Consider the following 22,704-nt stretch of genomic DNA (forward strand, 5'->3'; position numbering starts at 1 on the left):
CACACACACACACACACACACACACACACACACACACACAAACTGAATGGAAAATTAAATATTGTCCAACAATAACAGTGGACAGCAGCAGCCCTCTGTGGCAGCAGCTGTGTGAAACAGAACAGACACATTATGCAAACACACAGTCATCCAAATGAGTTTCCACGCTGCCAACGAAATGTGTTACACATTTACCTCCACGGCTGTGTTTAAAGATAACATTCAAAATATCAGTGGACAGAGGGCATGAGCATATTTGTACAGGTAAATAATACACTGTAAATATGGCAAACTGTGTCTGTGTGTGTGTTGATCATGTAGATTAACGCTGTATTAAATCTATTTTAAGTGACCAAATCCTGGTATAATCAGTAGCAGTAGTATCATTTTTATTATCATTATTAACATTAATGTTAATGTGGTACAGCAAGCAGGATATTGACAATGATAAATGAAAAAGTTGTATCTACACACTGTAACAGAGCAGAGGCCTCTCAGAGAATTCACTCTACAATTTGTGTTTATAAGGACGACGTGTGAGTTAATACAGACTCTATTGAGGTATTTGTAAATGAGGGGTTGAAGTGTTCCTCATGATGGACTGATATCTTCTCAGATGTGCTGCTTTCTTTTCTTGCCTTTTTATACTGACAGTGTTTCTACTCGACATCCTTCTTTTGTTCTGTGAGATCCGCACACAGGATGAGCGGCAGCTGTCTGCTGAGTCTGTCTCACTAAGAATCTTCTCAACTGCCGAGCTTCCTGTTGTTTCAATCGTTGGTATCAGTCACACGCTCAAACCCACAACTGACAACGTGATGAAACTAATACACGCAGACAAGATCTGTGACTCACAGCCCAAATTACACTCCAGTCAAAGGCATCACATCAGTCAGTGTGTCCTTCTCATCCCGAGCCCGGGATCCTGGTGTTCCAGTCGTTACTGTCGTCACTGTATCACGCTCGTGCTCTCTTCAAAGACAGTTCATGTGGAAAAAACAGGCCGGTCAGGAGAGAATCGATTAGAGATCCTTGAACAATAGTGTTGATTAAATGAAAGGAAGGTTTTCACAAATATCTCCCTGCTAATTCTACGAGCATCTTTCTGTCTGTCTGTATATGACACACAAATCTCACAAAGTGTTCATCTTATCAGCTTCACACTTGGCGTGTGTGCTGTTAATGGTCCAGCGAAGTGCAGAGTCAAATTTGCTGCAATTTGATTTAAGTGATATGTTCAATATTAATACAAATTGAATAAAAAGGTGACCTCAGTGTGGGTGGGGCAGCGTTTCTTCAGTTCAGTTGGACCAAATTGTCTTCTTCTACGTCCCCAGGTAAACAAAAGCTGCAGTCAGCAACTGAGTCAAACTGTGAGACTTTAGATATTATCATTATTTTTATATCACGTTGTCAGACTGACACTCTTCCTGTTTGGCAATTTGTCTCCAGTGTAAAAGCACAACTTTCGTTTTGCTGCTGCAGTGCTTAATATCAAGCTTTTGTTTTGAAAAGTTATGAACTTGGGTCTGAAGATTGAGTTCCCTGTGACATAGAATGTACGAAACAATAACAGTAATGAAATAAATCATTCAAACCTATGTTTAAACCACACGTGTGAACAGTAGAAAAAAGCAAATAAATTAATAATGAAATTAAGAAACCAAAAGTATTAATTGTGTATTTCTGTATTTCTACATTTATCTAATAATGTATTTACATGTATACTCATGTCCCGTGCAGTTTGCACATACTGACAGTGGGTGTGGGATGAGGTCACTGAGTGTCTGCAGGATGAATCCAGATGTTGACTCCAGATGTTTCTCTGGAAACAAGAATATTGTTTGATCCTCTTGCTGAACGTGCTGATGTGTTTTTGATTGACAGCTCCATGTCAAGAAATGGCTCCTGCCTCTTTAAGACGCTCCTCACGCTGCGTCCTGTGCGCACGCGCAGTAGCGACCTGCGAGCAACAACAACAATCAGAGGCCAGCGGAGAAAGATGGACCCGTGAAGCTTCACGCGTCTGATCCTCATCACACACTCGACCGCTGCTGTTTCCTCCGGAGCGTTTATATGTCGACGGCGCCGAGTCCATGAACCTGGCCAGTCAGAGCGGGGACGCTGGCGGCAGCCAGCTCCTCTTCGCCAACTTTAACCAGGACAACACGTAAGGCAGGGCCGGGGACGACGAGGGTCCGTCGGCCTGTGCTGTCAAGCTAGCTGACGGTAGCTAGCTGAGTGTGGACTGTGCTTGTGGCCGGGCGACAGGAAGTCAGGACGGGGTGTCTCACAGGAGACGAGGCTACTAACACCCCCCCGGTGCTAGCTAGCTAGCTAACAAAATGTCCACATATGCTTTATTTCCCCCGTCACTAGCATAGCTGTGTAGCTAACGTGAGCTATGTGTGGTCCGAGGCTAACTTTAGCCACAATACACATGTAGGCTGGGTGTCATGTAAGTTGTGGGTAAATTTACTCATTTATGTAATTGACGGACTATAGTAGCGGTGGAGACGCCACCGTTTCCCGGCTGCTGTTCTCCACGACTGTCGCTACAGCAGCCCTGTTAGGTAACGATGGTCGCCTGTAGAGGTTCGTTTATCTTTGACGAGCTGAAGCAACACATGTCACACACATGTTGTTTTTCTGCGGTGGCTGCTGGGGACCACAGAGGCCTGGTGCCTATTGCAAAACACCTGCAGCCGTGTGATCACTGTCTGAGTCCTGGCACTGACACAGGCCCCCCTGGTGTCTGGTGTGAAGTCCTGTGATAATGACAGTGTCCAGTCTGTGTGTGAAATCTCTCTGATCAATGTTTCCCATTGGTCTCTTTTGTCTTTAGGTCTTTAGCTGTTGGCACCAAATCAGGATACAAGTTTTTCTCTCTGTCCTCTGTGGACAAGCTGGAGCAGATTTATGAATGTAGTAAGTAAAAGTACAGTAAATACAAAATACACACGTTCTTCTACAATAACTGCGTCACTACAATTTAATATTGTTGCAGAGTAATTTCAAGTTACTGTGCTTAATGCATGCTGCTGAGAACACAATCAGAGGATTGCTCTTAAATATTAATAACGTTTGTCAGCATTCCTCTAATATATTCTAACATGAGCCGTCCTCTTCACTAGTCCATTCACATCACATACATTGTGATAAGAGCTCTGCAGCATCCTTTAATATGCACCCATCTGTTCTATTAGCTATAACTAACTGATAAAGTTATTGCTTTATCGATTTCATAAATATAGCTTGGTATGTACAGACACTACTACACTCACTCAATGATTAAAGCCATACCACTCTTGGCATGGTCACAAAGAAAACTGCCCCCACACATGTTGTTATCCGCTATCATGTGATTCAGCAATAAAAAAGTAAGAGGATGCTACTGACAGCTGTAATTACATTTTGTGTGTGTGCAGCGGACACAGAGGATGTGTGCATCGTGGAGCGTCTGTTCTCCAGCAGCCTGGTGGCCATTGTCAGCCTGAAGGCCCCCAGGAAGCTCAAAGTCTGTCACTTCAAGAAGGGAACTGAGATCTGCAACTACTCCTATTCCAACACCATACTGGCCGTCAAACTCAACAGACAGGTGGGAGGAAATACCTGTGTCTCAATAACCTCTTCATCAAGCAGCCGACTTGAATGACCTCTTTATCTCAAGCAAATGTTAATACCTTCTTGACACCAAATGTAACGGATATACTTTTTTAAATAAGAGTAAACCCACTGAGGTAAAATTGATTCCTTTCCCATTGCTAGAAGAGGAGTTTGCCTTTCTGTTTTGTTTCTGCCGGTGAGTCATGTTCGAGGTCACAAACACGCTGAAATTGTACGTGTTGTGTCTTGCATGATGCGGAGAAGGAAAGACACTGGGTGTCAAGTTTCCATCAATGCCGATCTGGGCCTGTCTACAGCAGAGATATTGTACTTGGGATTAAATGGCCATTGTATCCATTGTTGTTCCAGACAAACGGCAGATGTTACAGGGTTTTTTGACCGGTGGAAAAAGGCCTAAATGTTGATGTTTTGTCGTCCCTCCGCAGAGGCTGATCGTGTGTCTGGAGGAGTCACTGTACATTCACAACATCCGAGACATGAAAGTGTTGCACACTATCAGAGAGACTCCCCCCAACCCTTCAGGTGAGGGAGTACATTCATTAACACAACAATATATAGCATGTACGACAGTGAAAGGTTCATAAGAAGATATTTAAATGTGAGTTTTTTTCCCTGTACAGTTTGTGTGCTCATACTTTAACCAGATATGGGTCTTTCTCTCCTCAGGCTTTGGGTTTCTCTTTCATTTTTAGCCTGTTCATTTGTCATTTGTTCTGACTGCTGCTGCCCTAAGGTCTGAAATCTGCCGCTGCTGTATCTTTAACATCCACAGAACAAAGAAAAGAAAACGGTTCTGCCGGAACCAGTTTCTAGTTTAATAACAGTTTTACTACATATGCAAATTATTATTTCACTTTCAGTTTTACACATTGTCCGGTTCAGATAAATGTGTTTCTGCTGCGTTTTACATTTTGTCAATGATTTTCTATTTGTTTCCACCCCTCTCCAGGATTGTGTGCCCTTTCTATCAGCAATGATAACTGTTACCTGGCGTACCCGGGAAGTGCAACGATAGGAGAGGTTCAAGTGTTTGACACTGTCAACCTGGTGGGTGAACACAAACACATAAAGTTAAAACTAAAGAGCCGAAGCATGTTCATCCAGACTCTGCTGTCTTTATTTTTTTCAGTCAAAGCTGATCATCATTTGTTAATTTATCTGTCTCCAGTAATTAATCTCTAACTAAAGTGAGATTTTGTTTTTTCAGCGAGCTGCTAATATGATTCCAGCCCACGACAGCCCGTTAGCGGCTCTGGCTTTTGATGCCAGTGGAACCAAGCTAGCCACAGCCTCAGAGAAGGTAGGACACTGTCCAGTGCCCTCGGCCTGTGTGTTATCTGTGGGCCTTATTTGTCTTTCTCCGTCTGAGCACAAACACTTCCTTGTTGTTGCTTCCTTTTTGCGGGTTGTCATCCTCTTCTTTCACTTCCCCCCAGGGGACAGTGATTCGTGTCTTCTCAATCCCAGAGGGACAGAAGCTCTTTGAATTTCGGCGAGGAGTCAAGAGGTAGAACATATTTAATGATATAATGTGTTACTACAGTTTTTCAGAAAACAATCTGACTTACTGAGATGGTCGGTTGTGATTTTGTTTCTGTATTTGCACGTTCCTATGCACTGTGTGTTCACCTGCTTCCCTGTGTGTTAACATCTCTGTCTTCTTAGGTGTGTGAGCATTTGTTCATTGGCATTCAGTATGGAAGGCCTGTACCTGTCGGCCTCCAGCAACACAGAGACGGTCCACATCTTCAAATTAGAAACACAGAAGGAGAAGTATGTGTATGTATCTCTCTGACTCAGCTGATTTTAAGACTTCTGAGGCGCTGGGCTGGGTTTTCCTTCCTGTTTACCTTTTCGTCATGTTGCACGTTGGTTCTCATATTGTGTGTGTGTGTATGTTTGTGTGTAGGCCTGCGGAGGAGCCCACCACTTGGGGAGGGTATCTGGGAAAGGTCCTGATGGCATCCACCACCTACCTGCCTTCCCAGGTCACCGAGATGTTCACACAGGGGCGAGCCTTCGCCACCGTACGTCTGCCCTTCTGTGGACACAAGAACATCTGCGCCTTAGCTGTGTAAGGGCCAGTCTGTGTGGGCCACATGTGCTCATGCAAATCTGTGTTGTGCCTTTTTATTTATTATTTATTTATTTTCATTCATTTGTGCTTCAAATTGGCATTAGAGGCAGTGTATGGTTGATTTCGATAAAAAACCTATTGGTCATCTGCACATTTTTTTGGTTGGTTATAAATATAATAAATGGTTATTATAATTTCAGTATACATTGGGCTGAAGGGTAATAATATTATATCTCTTATTTAATATAAGATGTTTGTGAACAATAATTTTTATTGTTTGAAATCAGGATTCAGAAGATTCCCAGGTTGCTGGTTGCTGCAGCTGATGGTTATTTGTACCTGTACAACTTGGATCCACAAGAGGGAGGAGAATGTACACTCATGAAGCAGCACAGGTAGCTCTCTCTCTCTCTCACACACACACACACACACACACACACACACACACACACACAATTTCCTATTCTCACATGGGCTCGTACAGACATCTTACAGACATTTGATCAGGGAAGCATCCAGAGTTTGCTGCATGTCTGAAAGCAGCTTTATAGAATAACATGGATATGGACACTTGGTGCAGTCGTGTTACGCAGCCACATGACAGCTGTGTGCAGGGAACACACACTGATAGTGATAACGGCCAAGTTGAGGGCTCCCATCAAGTTAATCAGTTACAGCTGATACAACGAACCACGAGGGTGTTTGTAATTTGAACTGATGACAGCGACGCTCAGTCCCAGTGGCAGTTTTCTACACTGCGATGTTTCACTGTTCACATTGTTATTGCCAATTCAGTAGACATCACCCAACCCCGACTGAATCTGTGTTCTCTATCGACCTCAGGTTAGATGGCACTACTGAACCATCCAATGAGATCCTTGATCAAGGGTCACATGATCGCCCACTCGTGGCCCAAACCTACAGTGCTGCTGTCACTAAAGGTGAGTCGCCTTCGTTAGTTTTCCAAGTGATGTGCTTATTTTTATTTTCAGCATTTGACCTTTGAACTTTTGTGTCCTAGGTTACTGTGAAGAGCAGGGCGCCGTTGGAGGGGCGGGCCTAGACGATGACCTCAACGACTTGCGCCTAGAGGAGGAGAACGAGCAACCGCCGCTCATCCTTGAAACTGACTGACTTTACGAAACGGCTGTTCCCACCAATCAGAGGGCTCCTCTGGTGCTGCTACAAACATGTGACACAAGGGGGGCGGGGGCAGAATCAAAGAGGAGGGAGGGGGGTGTTTTTAAAACGCTCAAAGCGTTCAAGAGCCTGTGCGTCAGTCTATCTGTGCGTTTGTCTCTTCATATCCATGTCTTATCTTTTTCATCCCTCCTTCCCCACCTTTCCTCTGCTTCCTTTACCCCCAGTTTCGCCTGCGCAGGCCAAACTGATGCTTTTGCATGTACATGTGCCAACCGCTAATTACATGCTCCAATGTGAAAACGGCGTCTGTGTGTGTGCTTATTGGACATCTGATTTAAAAAAAAATGTAGCCGTGTCTCTCGAAAGACGCACACATTGACACAAGCACTGTGTGAAATGAAAGCGATTGTGTAAGTGCCTCTCTGCCCCAGTGTCCTGGTGCGTTCTGTCTGAGAGGGAGATCTTTTCACATTGGCTCAATAAAATCTATTTTCAGTTGTTGGATCTTAATCGAGGGTGTGTACTATCTTTTCTAACCCCTTCCTCTCTCACACACAGTCGCACGCTCTCCTGCTAAGAGCGTGGCGTCAGTCGAGTTAGACTTTTGAAAGAGTCATGTGGAGGCTTGATGCGTGAGGCAGAGGTGTTTATGAGACCTTATTTGTGTGTGTGTGTGTGTGTGTGTGTGTGTTTGCCAGGCATGTATATCAGCAGCAGTGAGTAATTAGCCTCCACCTGTTCCCCGCTCACTCCTTCCTCATCCAACCAGAGGCTCGATAGACCTTCCTGCCTGCCCCTCCCTCCTGAGGCCTGCAGTCATTGGTTGATTTCAAACATTGGTATTAATGAGCTTTTTAAAAAACTACTACTTAACCAATCATAACCAATGATGTGTCATGTGTATGAAAACATGCATGGTGGTGTTGGTGTGCTACTGTGTCCGTACATCAGAGATATTTGGGTGATGATCAGGCCCTCCCCCTCCTCACCCGCAGTATCTATACTCTGTACATAACTAGATGTGGCAAGATATCACTGTGTCATGTTGTCAGGTCAAAGACTCTGGGACAGTGGGCGTGCGGCCAAGTTGAGTGAACTGTGGATTAAAGTTTGGATTGAACAGGGACCGCAGGCTGAGCGCCATCACCTGGTCCAGGATGCTGCATGACCCCCCCACCCCATCGATCCTTTGGTGTCTGAATCTAGTAAACGAGGATTAGCCGTGGGATTTTGGCGTGTCAGGCATTTTCTAATGATTTTGTATAAAATGTGAAACATTCATCTGAAACTAAAACAAATATAAATAAATTCCATCTTGATGTATGAGATAGGTGCCTTTTTGTTGTTATTACACTGGTGTTTGGGGTTCACTCAGAAGAGCACTGACAACCAGAAGATGATCCTGTAATCGTTTCTTGAACTGCGTGAATGATCGACTTGTTAAAGCTGAATATAACCTGGCTTCACTTATAAATATTCAAAATGATTGTCACAGCCTCAGTTTATCAGAGTTACACCATGGACCGTAGTACCAGCACCAAAGATGGACGACATGACGGCACTGTTGCTTGCTTGTAGTTTATTAAGACTTCATAGCAGGAGCGACACACACAGGTGGGCTCTCTATCGTTGACATGAGAACGCAGCTTCACCCACTCCTCCCTCCAGTCCGAGGACACGAACCGAGAGGATGTTCGGCACTCGGACACATTTATAAACACATTTTTAAAAAAACTGTCAAACAGACAATATGGGATCAGACAACCTGTACAGAGCCACGAGAGGGGAAAGGTCAGACGCGACATAAAAACACCTTCAGGTTCATTCAGACAAACATCTAACAGTAAAACAGCATGCAGGCTAAAATGAACAGGAACAGGCTACGTGACCAGTCCTATGAGTATACTGATTAAGACTATTGGTGATGTTAGAGACTTGTTTACTTGTTTAAGACTTTCTAAGGTTTTCTGTCTGGGATATTTTTAAGACTGTCTTCTGGGTGCCTGTGCTCGTACGTCCTCACAACGTGTCCTCCAGAGGGCTGAGTGAGTGTGTGTCACTGTGGGGGGGGGGTCAAAAAGACACATATAAGCACATGCTCAGGTAGTTTATCTCCATGTTGTGTGTGTGTGTGTGTGTGTGTCCACCTTCTAGCTATGTGTGTGTCCACTTTAGCTGTCCTGTCCTCCGCTGCTGGGCTTAGTGACCTGGACAATCTCCACCGAGGTGAAGCCCTTCATGGTCGAGGCTCGATTCCTGGTCCTTATTTTGTTCAGGGTCATCTCTGCCATTTCTGCACGCTCCTCTGCGTCATCCAGCTCGTGGACCGTCTTCTTGTACTTAGACAGGCTGCTGTTGGCCTGTTCCTCCTACAGTGACAGGAACGAGAAGTTTGTCTCAGTATCAAATGAACACACACTTCAGACTCAAACTACTACAGTTTAAATCCCACGTCGGCTCTCTCACTCACAGCGTCCTCGATCTGCCGTTTGTAGGACTTGAGCTTGTTCTGGAGTTTTTCCACCAGCTCCTGCATGCGCTGGTTGGTCTTGTGGTCCTCCTCCGTCTGGAAGATCAGCTCCTTGAGTCGACGCTCTCCCTTACGGAGGTTTTTCACAGTCTCCAGGTGGCGTTTCTGCTCCTGGTCCAGCTCGTTCTCCACCTCCTTGATCTAGAATAATAAAGGGGGGAAATGATGTAAAGGTGTTTGAGAGGCCTGATCCTGGTGAATAGGAGTGTGACCTCCTTTCCTCTGCAACTCTCACAGTGAATCCATCTCACCCTGGTTTCCAGTTTCTGGATGGTACGTTTTCCGGCCTTCAGCGCCTGCTGCTCAGCCTCCTCCAGCTTCAGAGTCATGTCTCTGAGATTCTGCTCCTGGTTCTTCTTGATCTTCTCCAGGTGGGCACTTCTATCCTGCTCCTGTCGAAGCTCCTCACAGAGTCTTGTTGCCTGGACACAGACACAAATACCAACACAATTTTGAACTTACCCAAAAAGTGTTATGCCTTTGCCATGATATGTAGGTTTAAAACTTTCTGTGTTTCTTTTTCTCGTGTGTAGTCAGGTGGCTCACGTCAGTCACAGCCTTCTTGGCTCTTTCATCAGCAGCACGAAACTCTGAGATCAGCTCCTCGTTCTCACTGGTCAGCCGGGTGAGTTCAGCCTCCAGTTTTCTTTTCAGGATCGTCAGACTTTGGTTCTAGTGCGAGAGGAAAATGATTTGTCCTCACATTTACAAGAGAAGACGGATGAATCCAAATAAACACTACTACTAAATTACCACCAGTAATTCAAGATGGAAAATTGTATGAAAACCCCATCATTTGTCTGTAGCCCTCCTGTGCAGCCACTGACCTGCATGTTGATCTCACTGAGCCTCTCTGTGGTGTCCACCAGCTCCTGCTCTATTAGTTTGCGGGCCCTCTCGGACGCCTCCAGGCCTCCTCTCAGCTCCTCCATCTCCCCCTGCATGAGACACAGACGCCGCTCCTGGAGGCTGTACTTCTCCCGCAGCTCCTCGTGCTGCCTGGAGTCCTCATCCATCTGCACCTGCAGATCCTGGGTTACAGGTGGAGGGGGTGGAGGGGGTTGGGCACAAAAAATGATCGCTGCACTATTTTCCCCACTGTGGTAACTTTAGAAGTTGTTTTCACGTTCCACCTCAAGTAAAACACCTACTTTGATCTGCTGCTGCAGCTTCTTGAGGGTTTTGACCAGCTCAGCGTTGTTCCTGTTCGCATGCTCCAGCTGAATCTCCATCTCGTTCAAGTCTCCCTCCATCTTCTTCTTCATTCTCAGAGCCTCGGCACGACCTTTGGCCTCCGCCTCCAGACTGGCCTGCAGCGACTCCACTGTACGAGCATGGTTCTTTCTAGACCGCGCAAACACACAGGAGGTATATATATTATATATATTCCATATATATTATCAACCACAAGAGCAGGAGGTCACTGTGACCTTATCCTTCCACCTTAAACCACCGAAATCTGATTAATTCATTCCACTGAGATGTTCTTGAGCTATCGTGTTCAAAAGTACACGTAAAAACACAAAGAGGTTGTTTGACCATTGATGTGGTTTGTGAAGTGTGTGTCTGTGTGTGTGTAGACTGAACACATGATTGTCTGTGCATGTCGCAGTTTGTCTGACCTGGTGACTTCAAACTCCTCCTCCTTCTCGTGGATTCTGCGGTCGATGTCGGCCTTGACCTGAGCCAGCTCCAGCTGCAAACGCACCAGCTTCCCTTCCTCCACCTGGACACACACAAAACACCACATGCACCTGTGAATGGGGGGGGAGGGGAGTCTGCGCAAAATCTGCAGTCAGTCACTCCACACAAGGCACATTTGTTTCTTGGCCATAAGAGCGTTTTGCACCTCTAATGAAGCTTCTGCTTCCTCCATAGCCAGCTGCATCTCCTCCTTCTCCACCTCCAGTTTCTTCTTGGCTTTCTGCAGCTCGTGGACGCTGCGGCCTCCTTCGCCAAGCTGGTCGACCAGCTCCTTGATCTCCTCTGAGAGGGGAGCCAGTACATAATGAAAAAAAAGCATGTTATATACATTTGTTTCAGATTCCATTGCATCTCTCACACTTCTCCCGTTATAATCTCCTGTGCCACAGGATCTGCAGCAGCTAGAAGGCACCTGAGAGGATTTTGTTCTCCTTGCGGACGTTGTCTATCAGATCCTGGCTCTCCTCGTAGGCCGTCTTCAGCTTGTAGAGCTCCGTCATGTAGGAGCGACTCTCCTTCTGGCTGCTGTCCAGTTCCAGTTGCAGCTCCTCATTCTTCTGGCTCCACTCGGCCGCCAGTTTGTCGAAGACCCGCTGCTTCTTATCCAGAGCTGCTGCTGCTGCATTGGACTAGTTGATTAAAGAGAAAGATAACGAGATCAATCAATAAAGTCTGACCTACATTGACATTACATTATATTATAGAACATTTACTCATTCAGCAGACACCTGTATCCAAGGACTGAGGTATAGTAAATCTGTTCAGTAAGAAAACCTGTGAGAAATAAGTATTAGTAGTATTAGTTAGGTACAGTACACTCCTCAAAAAGTTCCAGAAGAAGCAAAACTTCAGGCATGAGTGGATCTCTTGAAGCCTAGACTGTGTGTGTGTGTGTGTGTGTGTGTGTGTACCTTCTCCAGGTCTATGGTGAGGTCCTCCACCTCCCCATGCAGCCTCTGCTTGACCTTCTCCAGACTGGCAGCTCTGGCTTGTGCCGCCTCCGCTGCCTCCTCAGCCTCCTGGAGACGCACGGCCAGTTTGCGCCTGGAGGAGAGTGGGTGGAAGGAAAGAACGAGAGTCAAGTGTGGCATTAAATTAAAAAGTATCAACACTAGTTCAGTAGTTTCATGAAACATTTTGGCTCCTGTTGGATTTACAGTGAATTTTTTTATTTTTTTAGCTGTATTTAACCTACTTGGTCTCCTCCAGCTCCTCGGTGCGGTGGATGGCGTCCGTCTCATACTTGCTCCTCCAGGAGGTGACGTCAGCGTTGAGCTTGGACACGAGGCGCTGCATCTCCCCGCGGGCCTCCGACTCCTCCTCCAGCTGCTCCTTCAGCAGGGAGAGGTCATGGCGGGCGTTGGCGAGGGCCACCACCGCTGTGTTGCGACCCTAGAGAGAGGGAGAGGGGTCTGAGCTGTTGGTTTTATAATCTTTCGGGTACTTGACATTCAGTTTCCCCCTTTGAGGGATTAATAAAGTAAATTGTATCGTATCATATTGTATTGTTTAGTATTGCATTGTTTGTGTGTGTGCGTGTTGACTTGTACCTTGTTCTCTTCATCCACTTGTCGTTTCAGCTCATCGATCTGCAAGGTGAGCGAAGCCTTCAGCCTGCTCGACTGCGTCAGTTTACTCTGCACATCTTCCAACTCCCGACTCAGATCATTATTCTCCACTACACACAAACACACAAACACACACACGCACACATAACAAGAATAATAAATAAATAGAAAACAGGACTTTAACAAAAAGTGCTTGTGGTGGTGTGTTCTCACCAGTCAGATGGATTTTGGCAGAGTTGAGCTCAGTCTGAGTGCGCTCCATCTCGGCCAGGCGAGCGTTTGCCTCTGCCAGGTTGTCCTCCAGCTTATGAGCGTGGGCCTCAGAGTTCATCTACACATGCAAACACACAGATACACAAAAAGAGAAGTGAGTTTACATTCATCCATGGTGTGTTCTCTTGATAGACTTCAAGATTTTCCAAATAACATTGTACTTTTGCTTTCTGAGTGGCCTCCATGGTGACGTTGAGATCTTCGATCTCAGCCTTCATGCTCTGCTTGTCCTTCTCCAGTTTGACCCTCAGCCTGGTCAGGTTCTCCAGCTGCTCGCCCAGCTCCGCCATCGTGTCAGAGTGCTTCTTCCTCATCGCTGACGCTGTGGCCTCTGACTGCAGCGCCGCCTCCTCCAGCTCCCGCCTCAGCTTCAGCAGGTCCGTCTCCCGCTTCCTGTTCTGCTCAATCTGAAGCGACAGAGGAGGTCAGAGGGCAAAGGGCACATGGGAGTTGAGTATCACCGCCTGATTGATTGACACCTGTCTCTCTCACCTGGGCAACGGTGGCTCCTCCCGCCTCCTCCAGCCTATCACTGAGATCCTCCAGATCTCGTGACAGCTCTGCCCTCTGCTTCTCAACCTATCAGAGAACAGAGAATCAGATTTAACTGCAGCATGTAATCTTCCACCTTTCAGCCTCATTATCCAAACATCTACATTATGTTGTTGTGGTCAGTTGTGAGTGAAGTAGCCTGAAAACTTTGTACCTTGGCTCTCATGGCTCGTTCAGCTTCCAGCTCCTCCTCAAGCTCCTCGATGCGGCCCTGAGGGAGGAGAAGACAACATGGATGAACACGTAAATTTGGTTTTAAATAATATGATGATATGAAACCAGGGTGAAAACATCATGGTAACCTCTGACCACAAACCTGGTGCTCTTTGAGCTTGCGGCTGAGCATGGAGCAGAGAGCTTGTTCGTCCTCCAGCTTTGAGTTCATGTTGTTGATCTCAAAGTCTCTCCTGCACAAAAACACGCACACACACACACACAGACACACACAAAGAGCAAGAGAGAGAATCAGATTCATCAGAACTAAGAGTGACTGTGTCAGATATGAAGCTACATAAGAGTGTGTGTGCGTGTGTGTGTGTGTCTGTGAAAGCTTTCCTCTCTTACTTCTTGATGACCTCCTCCAGATCGAGTTTTGCGTTCTCCATCTCATTCAGGTTCTCAAACGTCATCTTCAGGTCTCCCTCTGCCTTCCTCCTTGCTTTCTCCACCTCTGCCCTGATCCTCTTTTCCTGCTCCCAGCTGTCCTCCAGCTACACACACACACACACACACACACACAGACGTACATTACCCACACAGACCAATCAATACATGTCTGCTTCGTAAAGTGTTTTGCAGACAAACAATCCATCAGGTCAGGTCTCTGAAGGTGAAGGTACCTCGTTCACTTGGGTGTTGAGCTTGCTGTTAGTCTTGGTTAGATGGTTCACTTTGTCTTCTTCTGTTTGCAGGTCCTCCAGAGTTTTCTGAATAGATTATAAAATACATGTAGCCTTTACATCTTGGTCTCTCATAGACATAATGTTACGATAGAAAGTTCAAATTAAAGTGAATGTATGTTTTCCTATGTTTGTGTGTGTGTGTGTTTGTGTGTGTGTCTACCTGTTGCAGTTCCTCCAGAGCTCTCTTTTCTTTCTGGAGCTTACTGACTTGATCGTCCCTCTGGCTCAGGTCACCTGTCAGAGTCCGCACCCTGAAGTCCAGACCCTGAACGCACCATTGAACAAGAATTTAGTGCTAAACTCAAAAGATGCCAAACAGTAAAAAAAATTCTCCAAAGCGGATATACGTCCTCTCTCCTCGGCTTGGTCCTCCCTCTCTTTACCTGTTTCTCCTTCTCAGTCTTGGCCAGTGTGGCCTCCAGAGACTCCAATTCTCTCTTCAGCTCAGTCATTTCTAGCTCTAGCTGCCTCCGCTGGCTGTGGAGAGAGGCTGCATTGCCCTCCTCTTCCTCGAGGCGCTCATGCAGATCCTAAATAACAATAGCCAGTTAGTTTTATCTTTGTTATACAAGACATGCAACACTCAAGCTTTTATTTTTTAGTACATTTCAGATACTCTCTGCATATGAACATTTACTTCTGTTATGTTGCAAGTGGTGTCTAGGTATTGGGGAACAGTTTCAGTATTTCCTGCTATCAACTGGAAAGGTAAGTTACCTGTACTGACTCCTCCAGCTGGACCTTTTGGTGCATCAGCTGTGTACAGCGTTCCTCAGCATCACCCAGCGTGTCCTGCTCCTGCAGGAGGACAACATTTACAGTTGTTTGCATGTTTCAAGAGACACATGTGATCCTTGCATGGAGTCCCATGTAAACTGAGGTTTGTGCACTCACTGCAGCCAGCGCCAGGGCCAGGTCTTTCTTCTCCTGCGACAGAGTGACCATCTTCCCCTCAAGAACTTTAATCTTGCCCTCCTGCTCCTTGACCCTCTCCACTGCCACTCTCAGCTCCTCCTCCTTGGCCTTGAAGATCTCCTCCTGACGAGCGACCATCAGCAGGGGCTTCACCTGAGGGAAGAGATATGATGATGATGATGAAGATGATGAAGGTAATCTATTGATAGGTAAGAGAAGGGCTTCAACATTTTACCTTATTGTAGAGTTTCCACCAGCCCCAGAAACGCAACTGAAGGAACTTCCTCACGTTGCGCTGGATGGCCATTAGAGCAATTCTGCATCACAGTAAAATGCAGAAACCGTTACATGAGTCACCAAAGGAAAAACACGCTGTTAAACACAAACACACACTGACCGTCTTTCTACCATCTTCTTGAACTCAATCCTCATCAGGTTTCCTCTCAGCTGAGCCTGCAGCATGGTTATGATCTTCGCCAGCCGCTCGTCACGCATGTCCTCCAGCTTTGCCAGGACGCCTGCACGGAAAAACACCTGGAGAGGAAAAACACACACAGGGGAAAGAGGGAAGAAGAAGATGGGGTGAGGAAAATGACGATGATACACAAGAAGCAGAGAGGACAATGTAAATGAAGAGCTTTCAGTGAGGTTCTTCCACCTGAGTGGTCGGTGTTTTTGAAACAAACTGATCAAAAGACACAAGTGCACATGTGTAATTTTGCTTGTTACACATAGGCATACTGTGATTCAATATTCTGTTTGCAAAGTGGTGTGTAACATGTACAGTAATGTGTGACGTTGTTCCTAATATTATACATACATTTAAATATATGAATAATTTGTTGAGTGTGTTTGTTTGATAAGAAATAAGTGTGTTTTTGTTCTGTTTTTTATACATAATAACTGTATATTTGTATTAGGAAGCCTTGTTAGGTTTCATTTGACTATAATATGTAACTGTACAGTAGCTACCACCAGGGGGTGATCATTGACTCTAGTAAAAGTAGCACAATATACAGAAGAAAGAATGTACATAAGAAAAATACATAAAAAGTCCAAAATAAAGATTCTGCATCAGAACAAAATACTTAGGTTAAGGTTCATAAGCATCAGGAATAAAATGCAAGTGGAAAATGTTCAGTGTGTGTTTGTAAACGGATCATTATTATTCATCAGTTGGTCGAGGTGGAGCTCATATTTTCAGTTTAGTTTCAGTTGGTAAATTAATCTATAAAGTGCATACAAACAGATTTTTTTGAGTAAAATAAAATAAAGAAGCGAAAAATTGTAGATAGAACTGGAGAAGACGTACTTATCAGCATGCATTCATCATATGTGTAAATATATGGCTGATGTACCTTGCTGTGGCCAATGCGATACTCCATGTTATCCAGGCCGACAGAGCTGAGGAGGAGCTCCGAGGCCTTCTTGTTGTCGACAAATCCCTTGGGGATGACATTGGGGTTGAGGATATAGTACCTAAAGGAGACATGAGGGGCAGAACAAGAGAAGAACAGGGAAGGAAATGGAGAAGAAAGGGATTAATTTAATCTCATGTTATGTTCAGATTCTGTATTTACACTTCTCCTACACAGCATTATGTCAAGACCATAAAACACTGTGTTTGATTAAATGGTCAGATTATGTGTCTGCATTTTGAAAAGGGAGACGATACTAGAAAAGTGGAGATAACTACAGTAATGGCAGAGTCAGACCTTTGCTTGAATTCTGGGTACTGTAGTCTGTTGGGGAATCCTTTCCTGCAGATACGGATGCCCTCTAATACGCCGTTACAGGCTAACTGGTGCAGGATCAGATGATTGTCTGTCACAGCTTTACAACATGAAACAAAGAACATTTAAAACGTCTTCCCACAACAACAAATCCAACATCACATTCACTCTTCATTCACTGACCTGACTTCTTGAACTCATTGGGCACGATGCAGCGGACAAAGTGGGGAGCAGTGCTTCGCAGGGTGCTCATCAGCTTATTCAGTTGTTCCTTGAGTGTAAATATTTATATTTATTGTTAAGTTTGGCTTTGATTAGGCACAACGTCCATCGTTAATTAACAGTCTATATAGTATAATACTGCATGTGCACATGAGTTACCCTGTAGACGTTGGACACAGTTTGGAAGGAAGAACCCTTCTTCTGCTTCTTGGTTCCTGCAGCGGACTCCTCCTCTTTGAAGAGCAGAGCCAGCAGGGGCATGGAGGACTTCTGAAAGAGTCCCACCACCGTCTCATTCAGGGGGTCTTTGTTCTTCTCCAGCCAGCCAGCGATATTGTAACCAACCTGTGAAAGATACAAACTGTTAGCTAGCATGAAGTCAGAGATGTTAAGGACTTTGGGGCTTGGTCACTGGCTATGCACTGCAGGAAAAGACACAACACACCTATACAACAGTAGAACACACATACCTGCCACTGACTTCTATCTGTATCTATCAAGTACTCACAGTGCCGGCGTAGTGCACCAGCTCAAAGTGGACTTCAGCTCCTTTCTTCCCCCCCTTCGGCTTGAGGAAGTTGGGGGACTTGCCCAGGTGGTTGTCGTACAAAGCTGCTTTGAAGGTCGCATCTGTCGCCTTTGGAAACACACACTGTTCCTCCAGGATGGAGAAAATCCCCATAGGCTGGATAGGAGACAGAGAAAGACATACTCAACGTACAAGAGACTGTTCATCCACGTTTGTGCACTTGTGCATTTTGTGAGTGCGTTACCCTTTCCAGCAGGTCGATGCAGGCCTGCAGGTCCAGGCCGAAGTCGATGAAGACCCAGTCGATGCCCTCCTTCTTGTACTCCTCTTGCTCCAGCACAAACATGTGGTGGTTGAAGAACTGCTGCAGCTTCTCATTGGTGAAGTTGATGCACAGCTGCTCAAAGCTGTTGAACTGGAGACAAAAGACAGAATTGGATCACAAGAGGATTTTTTAACTGACCTGAAACTCTCCCAACACAAACTGTTTCCCCCACCCAGTCAACCCACGTGAATCTCACCTCAAAGATCTCGAAGCCAGCGATGTCGAGCACTCCTATGAAGTACTGCCGCTGCATCTTGGTGTCCAGCGTCCTGTTGATGCGCGTCACCATCCACTTGAACATGCGGTCGTAGATGGCTTTTGCCAGAGCACCGATGGAGTACACACACTGGTCCTGGTTCTGACCTGAGTTCATATGAACTGGGAATAAGCTAAATGTCCCCAAGACATTTTTTAAATCATCTTAATAATGTTTTTGTGATACCTTTGGTCACAAACTCATTGCCGACCTTGACCCTGGGACGTGTTATGCCCTTTTGCAGCTCCCCAGAGTTGATGGCTATGAGGTGAGCGACTTTGTCGGCCACTTTGAGAATGGATTAAGAGAGAGGACGAGGATTTAATGAAATATTTTAACTTTTACGTCAGAAAGTATTGCACACAAATAAGACATGGATTTATGAAAGGAAGAAACAATATGTAGAGTTTGAAACATTAAAGCTGGGATCTTAAAATGAAAGAGTAGGCTTTGAGAGAAATGTCAAAGAAGAATGAAAGAAGTGAGGCAGAGAACTAGGTCAGATGGAGATGGACAGGGTGGAGTGAAGTAGTTTGATGATAAAGAGGCATGTTGATAGAAAGAGAGAAAAATCCAGGGAGCGAGAGACACAGAGAAAGGTTGGGTTTTTTATACCCTCAGTGGAATCCACATCAGCCTGTTCCTCTCTGGGTTTCTGTTTGAACTTCATGTTGCCGAAGTGCATTATGCCTCCAGTCAGCTTGTACACGCTCTTCTTCTCCTCAGGAGTGAAGCCCAGGACATCAAACGCCTCCTGTGGACACACAAGCACAGACAGAGTGAGGACAGAAGAGAGGTTGTCAGTGCTGCACACATAAAGGGGCAAACATCATTATCAACAGGCTCCTGAATTTATATGAGCAGATTCATAAATGATTGAGTGTTTCAGCCACACAAAGAACACATGTTGACTCACATCAGTGAGCAGCAGCTCCTCTCCGTCATCCATGTTGTCCACCACAGTGACGCCCTGACACACCCACACATACTGTTTGGGGTCTGGGCTCAGCAGCAGAGCCTCTGGAAAACACAGTCATAGATCGGATTAATGGATGCTGATCATTTTTAATTTCATAACATTTAGCATTTCACTGATGCATGTTTTTGTGTCTCAACTTATAAAACACAAGCTATTTTAGAGAGAAAGTGAGATGTCTCTCACCGAGGAGTTCAGGCTTTTTTCCAGAAAGAAGCTGGTAGAAGATGTGGTATCCTCTCTCAGCGGCCTGCTGGGAAATCACTCTAGATTTCTCCAACAGATCTTATTCACACACAAATGGAGACACAGGAAGAAAAAAAACACAACAAAAGATATACACAGTTAATAAGGATGCACTTTTCCTAATTACTTTTCATTGTACCGCTAACGTTCATGTCATACATATAGTAAGCTAACACTTGGTATTTCATGAATGTGCAGTGATGCTGGTGAAGCCGGATCCAAAGTAATAAAAGAATAAAGCCACTCACAAGTCTCAATATCGGCACCAGCCAGCTTAGCTGTCGACCCAAAGTGGATACGGATGAACTTTCCCTGAAACGAAGACAGAGCCATGAATTTGAATCCCCGATGATGTGATGATTGTGTGTGTGTGTGTGTGTGTGTGTCCTTACAAAGCGTGAGGAGTTGTTGTTACGGATGGTCTTGGCGTTTCCAAATGCCTCCAGCACTGGGTTAGCCTGAATGATCTGGTCCTCCAAGCCCTGAGAGCAGAAGAGAGGAGAGGGGGAGAGGAGAGGAGAGGAGAGGAGAGGAAAGGAAAGGAAAGGGGAGGAGGAGAAGAGAGGAGAGGAGAGGAGAGGAGAGGAGAGGAGAGGAGAGGAGTTATGATTCATGTCAGACTAGAAGCGCACCATCTGAACTCATGTCTGCATCATCCACTCTCACACAGACACACTTGCCTTGGAGTCTGAGGCTTTGCTCCCAGAGGCTCCAACATTGGCAAAGTACTGGATGACCTTCTTCGTGTTCTCAGTCTTGCCAGCACCAGATTCTCCACTGGAGGGAAAGACGCCAGAAAGGAGTTAGTTACACGCAGATTACACGATGCACAACATTTGTATAGTAGTGTACAAAGCACGGTGTCCTCACGTGATCAGCATAGACTGGTTCTCATGCTCTGCGATGTCAGGACATTGAGGGGGAGGCGGGAGAGGAGAGACACAGAGAGACAGTGTGAGCGAGGCGGGAATAATTACTGCTGATTTCCCTGTGAGCAGATCAGAGCACTGCTGATGTTCCCTGTCAGCAGTAGCAACAACACAGACAGCTGTCAGCCCTCCCCTGATACCACATAATGGCTTCAAAGTATTTTTCTACTCCCTGAACAAATCATCACACGCTGCACTAATCACACACCTCCAGCAACTGCCCCACTCCCTCTTTCCACTTATAACTGTGCAATTACTCTCAAGCAACTCATCTCGAGGGATTACCCCGAATCACCACATACCACTTGTATGTTTACCACTCCTCTTCGCCGACTTTAGCTCCCTCACCCATCAATGACCTATGATTGATTGACAGTCCCTCTCCTCACCCATCATCATGTCGTGGTAAGCGTTGTCGGAGACGGAGAAGAGGTGAGGAGGAACTTCGTTGCGTTTCTTCCCCTTGTACATCTGGGCCACTTTAGCGCCGTAGATGGGCAGCCATTTGTACGGGTTGATGGTCACGCAGAAGAGGCCAGAGTAGGTCTGGGAGTGGGAGGGAGGAAGAGGGAAGACGCTAAAGGATGATACAGTTGAAAAACTTTTCACCAAGTTTACACACCTGAGCCACCAGCGTCTTAATTATTCTCTTTCCCCTTGTGTATCAGACTCACCCAGGTGTCCTCCAGGGACACAGAAGACCTTATGTATTATATAACTGTTTTCATATTTCTGACCTGGTTGTGAGGGGCCTGTGAGGGTTTCTGTGAGTTGAGTATCAGGCTTACATAGATCCTCATGCTGACGTAGCGGCTGCGCAGGTTTTCCAAGACGCTGGCCTCGTTGAGGAAAGTGAGGCTGGCCATGTCGCTGGCTTGGTAGAACTTAGGAGGGTTCATCTGCTGAACATCATCCATCTTCACAGTCATCGTCTGAGCAGAAACAATCATCACTGAGTCCATATTTTAATCGTTAATATTCAGTTAAAGTAAATATTAAAGACAACTGTCGTCTTACAGTGTTCTTGCTTGTCTTGATGGTGACTTTGTCCCCATCTTCTGACTGAATCTGCCCAGCGACAAAAGCCTCCTTCTCATCTTTGATCCAGCAGGAGCGTTTGATGTCGTATGGGTTATTCATAGCATCCAGCCGCTCCTTCTCTGAGGCAACCAGGAACGGCATGGGGTCCACATTGTCCCCGCACTCCCCTTTATACGCAGCCGGCATGACTGCTGCTGCTGCTGCACACACCAACTGACCGGCTCACTCACCCACTGGCTGCTGCAGAGAGAAGCTGAGCGATGGATGGAAAATGATAATAAAGTTTAAGAGAATGAAAGGACGGACAGAGGCCGTCTGGTCAATGTGATACTCACCAATGCAGGAGGCAGAGCTACGCTGAGGAGGACTATGGGTGTGGGTATTAAAGTCATGCTGTTTTATATCAGGGCTTCACCTCCCTGATATGGTCACAACTCTAAAACCAGCCATCACCCTGAGGTCTCATCTCTCTGATCTGTGTGGCAGCTCCAGATCTGGGAATTTCTTCAGTGTGTCTCCCTCCATTTAAGGTTTCCCTGGAAAGCCATCACTCCGGCTGAAAGCATCTCCTTTCCTCACCCCATCTCTGGATCTATCTTCTCCATCGCTCCGCCCTTCCACACCTCGATTTTTATCCAACCGGGCCTCTGCTCTTTACCATCAGTTGCTTTCTCTCTGTGCGCCTGATGGGATTTGGGATGAGTAAGACAGTTTAAATTAAAACCAATGACACACAGATATCTTTTTCCTTATTTGTTATAATCCTTGTCTATTGCTCTATGGAGCCCAAAACCACATCTACTGTTGAATAAATCAGTATATTTTTATTACAATTACTTACATGACCGAATCAGGACATGTGGATCATGGGTTATCTTCACGCAACTCGTTGTGGACTGCAGGATGGATGAAGATTTTTGAGGCCGGGCTTAGGTTGTTGAGTTGAGTTCTGTTGTAGAACTTCTTCACATAAACATCACTTGTTTCAGTGGTGCAGTTCTAAGATCTACTAAATACAACATACTCCATAAAAGTATATGTTTCATTAAATAACGTATCCAAAATGTAGATTCAATAGAACTGAAGCAGCTGTTGCTCTGGTTCTCCAAAGGAAGCACGAATAGACACTAATCACACACACACGTAGCATCGGCCT

General features: G+C 45.6%; 2 protein-coding genes across 3 annotated transcripts in view; one reads left to right on the forward strand and one right to left on the reverse strand.

Annotated features, from left to right (window-relative positions):
* Positions 1–1,948: 1,948 nt before the first annotated feature.
* Positions 1,949–8,173, forward strand: wipi2 (WD repeat domain, phosphoinositide interacting 2). 2 transcript variants are annotated; one of them, XM_020106618.2, is made up of 12 exons: positions 1,949–2,170; positions 2,846–2,928; positions 3,429–3,598; positions 4,053–4,149; positions 4,577–4,674; positions 4,835–4,927; positions 5,064–5,134; positions 5,293–5,400; positions 5,537–5,701; positions 5,992–6,099; positions 6,548–6,645; positions 6,726–8,173. In XM_020106618.2, exons 1-12 carry the CDS (start codon positions 2,097–2,099, stop codon positions 6,836–6,838), a joined length of 1,278 nt encoding a protein of 425 aa, XP_019962177.2. In that variant the 5' UTR covers positions 1,949–2,096; the 3' UTR covers positions 6,839–8,173. The 2 variants fall into 2 exon arrangements, with proteins under 2 accessions (XP_019962177.2, XP_019962176.2); XM_020106617.2 differs by having other exon boundaries at positions 1,950–2,170; positions 5,293–5,406.
* Positions 7,189–22,704, reverse strand: part of LOC109641544 (myosin-16-like) — a 17,719-nt gene continuing 2,203 nt past the window's right edge. Inside the window, exons 1-46 of the mRNA XM_069524668.1 lie at positions 22,390–22,704; positions 21,884–22,231; positions 21,525–21,801; positions 21,296–21,439; positions 20,897–21,053; positions 20,449–20,476; positions 20,259–20,355; positions 19,971–20,060; positions 19,827–19,890; positions 19,519–19,617; positions 19,273–19,376; positions 18,972–19,110; positions 18,543–18,644; positions 18,297–18,463; positions 18,020–18,190; positions 17,755–17,931; positions 17,406–17,591; positions 17,208–17,295; positions 17,007–17,124; positions 16,650–16,770; positions 15,689–15,825; positions 15,527–15,608; positions 15,271–15,444; positions 15,094–15,174; positions 14,760–14,906; positions 14,537–14,641; positions 14,314–14,400; positions 14,039–14,184; positions 13,791–13,881; positions 13,629–13,685; positions 13,415–13,501; positions 13,084–13,329; positions 12,863–12,980; positions 12,632–12,759; positions 12,277–12,473; positions 11,993–12,125; positions 11,494–11,710; positions 11,227–11,363; positions 11,000–11,103; positions 10,529–10,721; positions 10,205–10,408; positions 9,924–10,049; positions 9,629–9,799; positions 9,318–9,518; positions 8,995–9,216; positions 7,189–8,906 (exon numbers count right to left, since the gene is read on the reverse strand). The exon at positions 22,390–22,704 is cut by the window's right edge and continues 2,203 nt beyond it. Coding sequence (XP_069380769.1) covers positions 9,019–9,216; positions 9,318–9,518; positions 9,629–9,799; positions 9,924–10,049; positions 10,205–10,408; positions 10,529–10,721; positions 11,000–11,103; positions 11,227–11,363; positions 11,494–11,710; positions 11,993–12,125; positions 12,277–12,473; positions 12,632–12,759; positions 12,863–12,980; positions 13,084–13,329; positions 13,415–13,501; positions 13,629–13,685; positions 13,791–13,881; positions 14,039–14,184; positions 14,314–14,400; positions 14,537–14,641; positions 14,760–14,906; positions 15,094–15,174; positions 15,271–15,444; positions 15,527–15,608; positions 15,689–15,825; positions 16,650–16,770; positions 17,007–17,124; positions 17,208–17,295; positions 17,406–17,591; positions 17,755–17,931; positions 18,020–18,190; positions 18,297–18,463; positions 18,543–18,644; positions 18,972–19,110; positions 19,273–19,376; positions 19,519–19,617; positions 19,827–19,890; positions 19,971–20,060; positions 20,259–20,355; positions 20,449–20,476; positions 20,897–21,053; positions 21,296–21,439; positions 21,525–21,734 — 5,829 coding nt within the window. The 5' untranslated portion in view covers positions 21,735–21,801; positions 21,884–22,231; positions 22,390–22,704 and the 3' untranslated portion in view covers positions 7,189–8,906; positions 8,995–9,018. The remainder of the gene's footprint in view (positions 8,907–8,994; positions 9,217–9,317; positions 9,519–9,628; positions 9,800–9,923; positions 10,050–10,204; positions 10,409–10,528; positions 10,722–10,999; positions 11,104–11,226; positions 11,364–11,493; positions 11,711–11,992; positions 12,126–12,276; positions 12,474–12,631; positions 12,760–12,862; positions 12,981–13,083; positions 13,330–13,414; positions 13,502–13,628; positions 13,686–13,790; positions 13,882–14,038; positions 14,185–14,313; positions 14,401–14,536; positions 14,642–14,759; positions 14,907–15,093; positions 15,175–15,270; positions 15,445–15,526; positions 15,609–15,688; positions 15,826–16,649; positions 16,771–17,006; positions 17,125–17,207; positions 17,296–17,405; positions 17,592–17,754; positions 17,932–18,019; positions 18,191–18,296; positions 18,464–18,542; positions 18,645–18,971; positions 19,111–19,272; positions 19,377–19,518; positions 19,618–19,826; positions 19,891–19,970; positions 20,061–20,258; positions 20,356–20,448; positions 20,477–20,896; positions 21,054–21,295; positions 21,440–21,524; positions 21,802–21,883; positions 22,232–22,389) is intronic.

The sequence above is a fragment of the Paralichthys olivaceus genome, chromosome 5 (assembly GCF_024713975.1).
Source record: "Paralichthys olivaceus isolate ysfri-2021 chromosome 5, ASM2471397v2, whole genome shotgun sequence".
NCBI lineage: Eukaryota > Metazoa > Chordata > Actinopteri > Pleuronectiformes > Paralichthyidae > Paralichthys > Paralichthys olivaceus.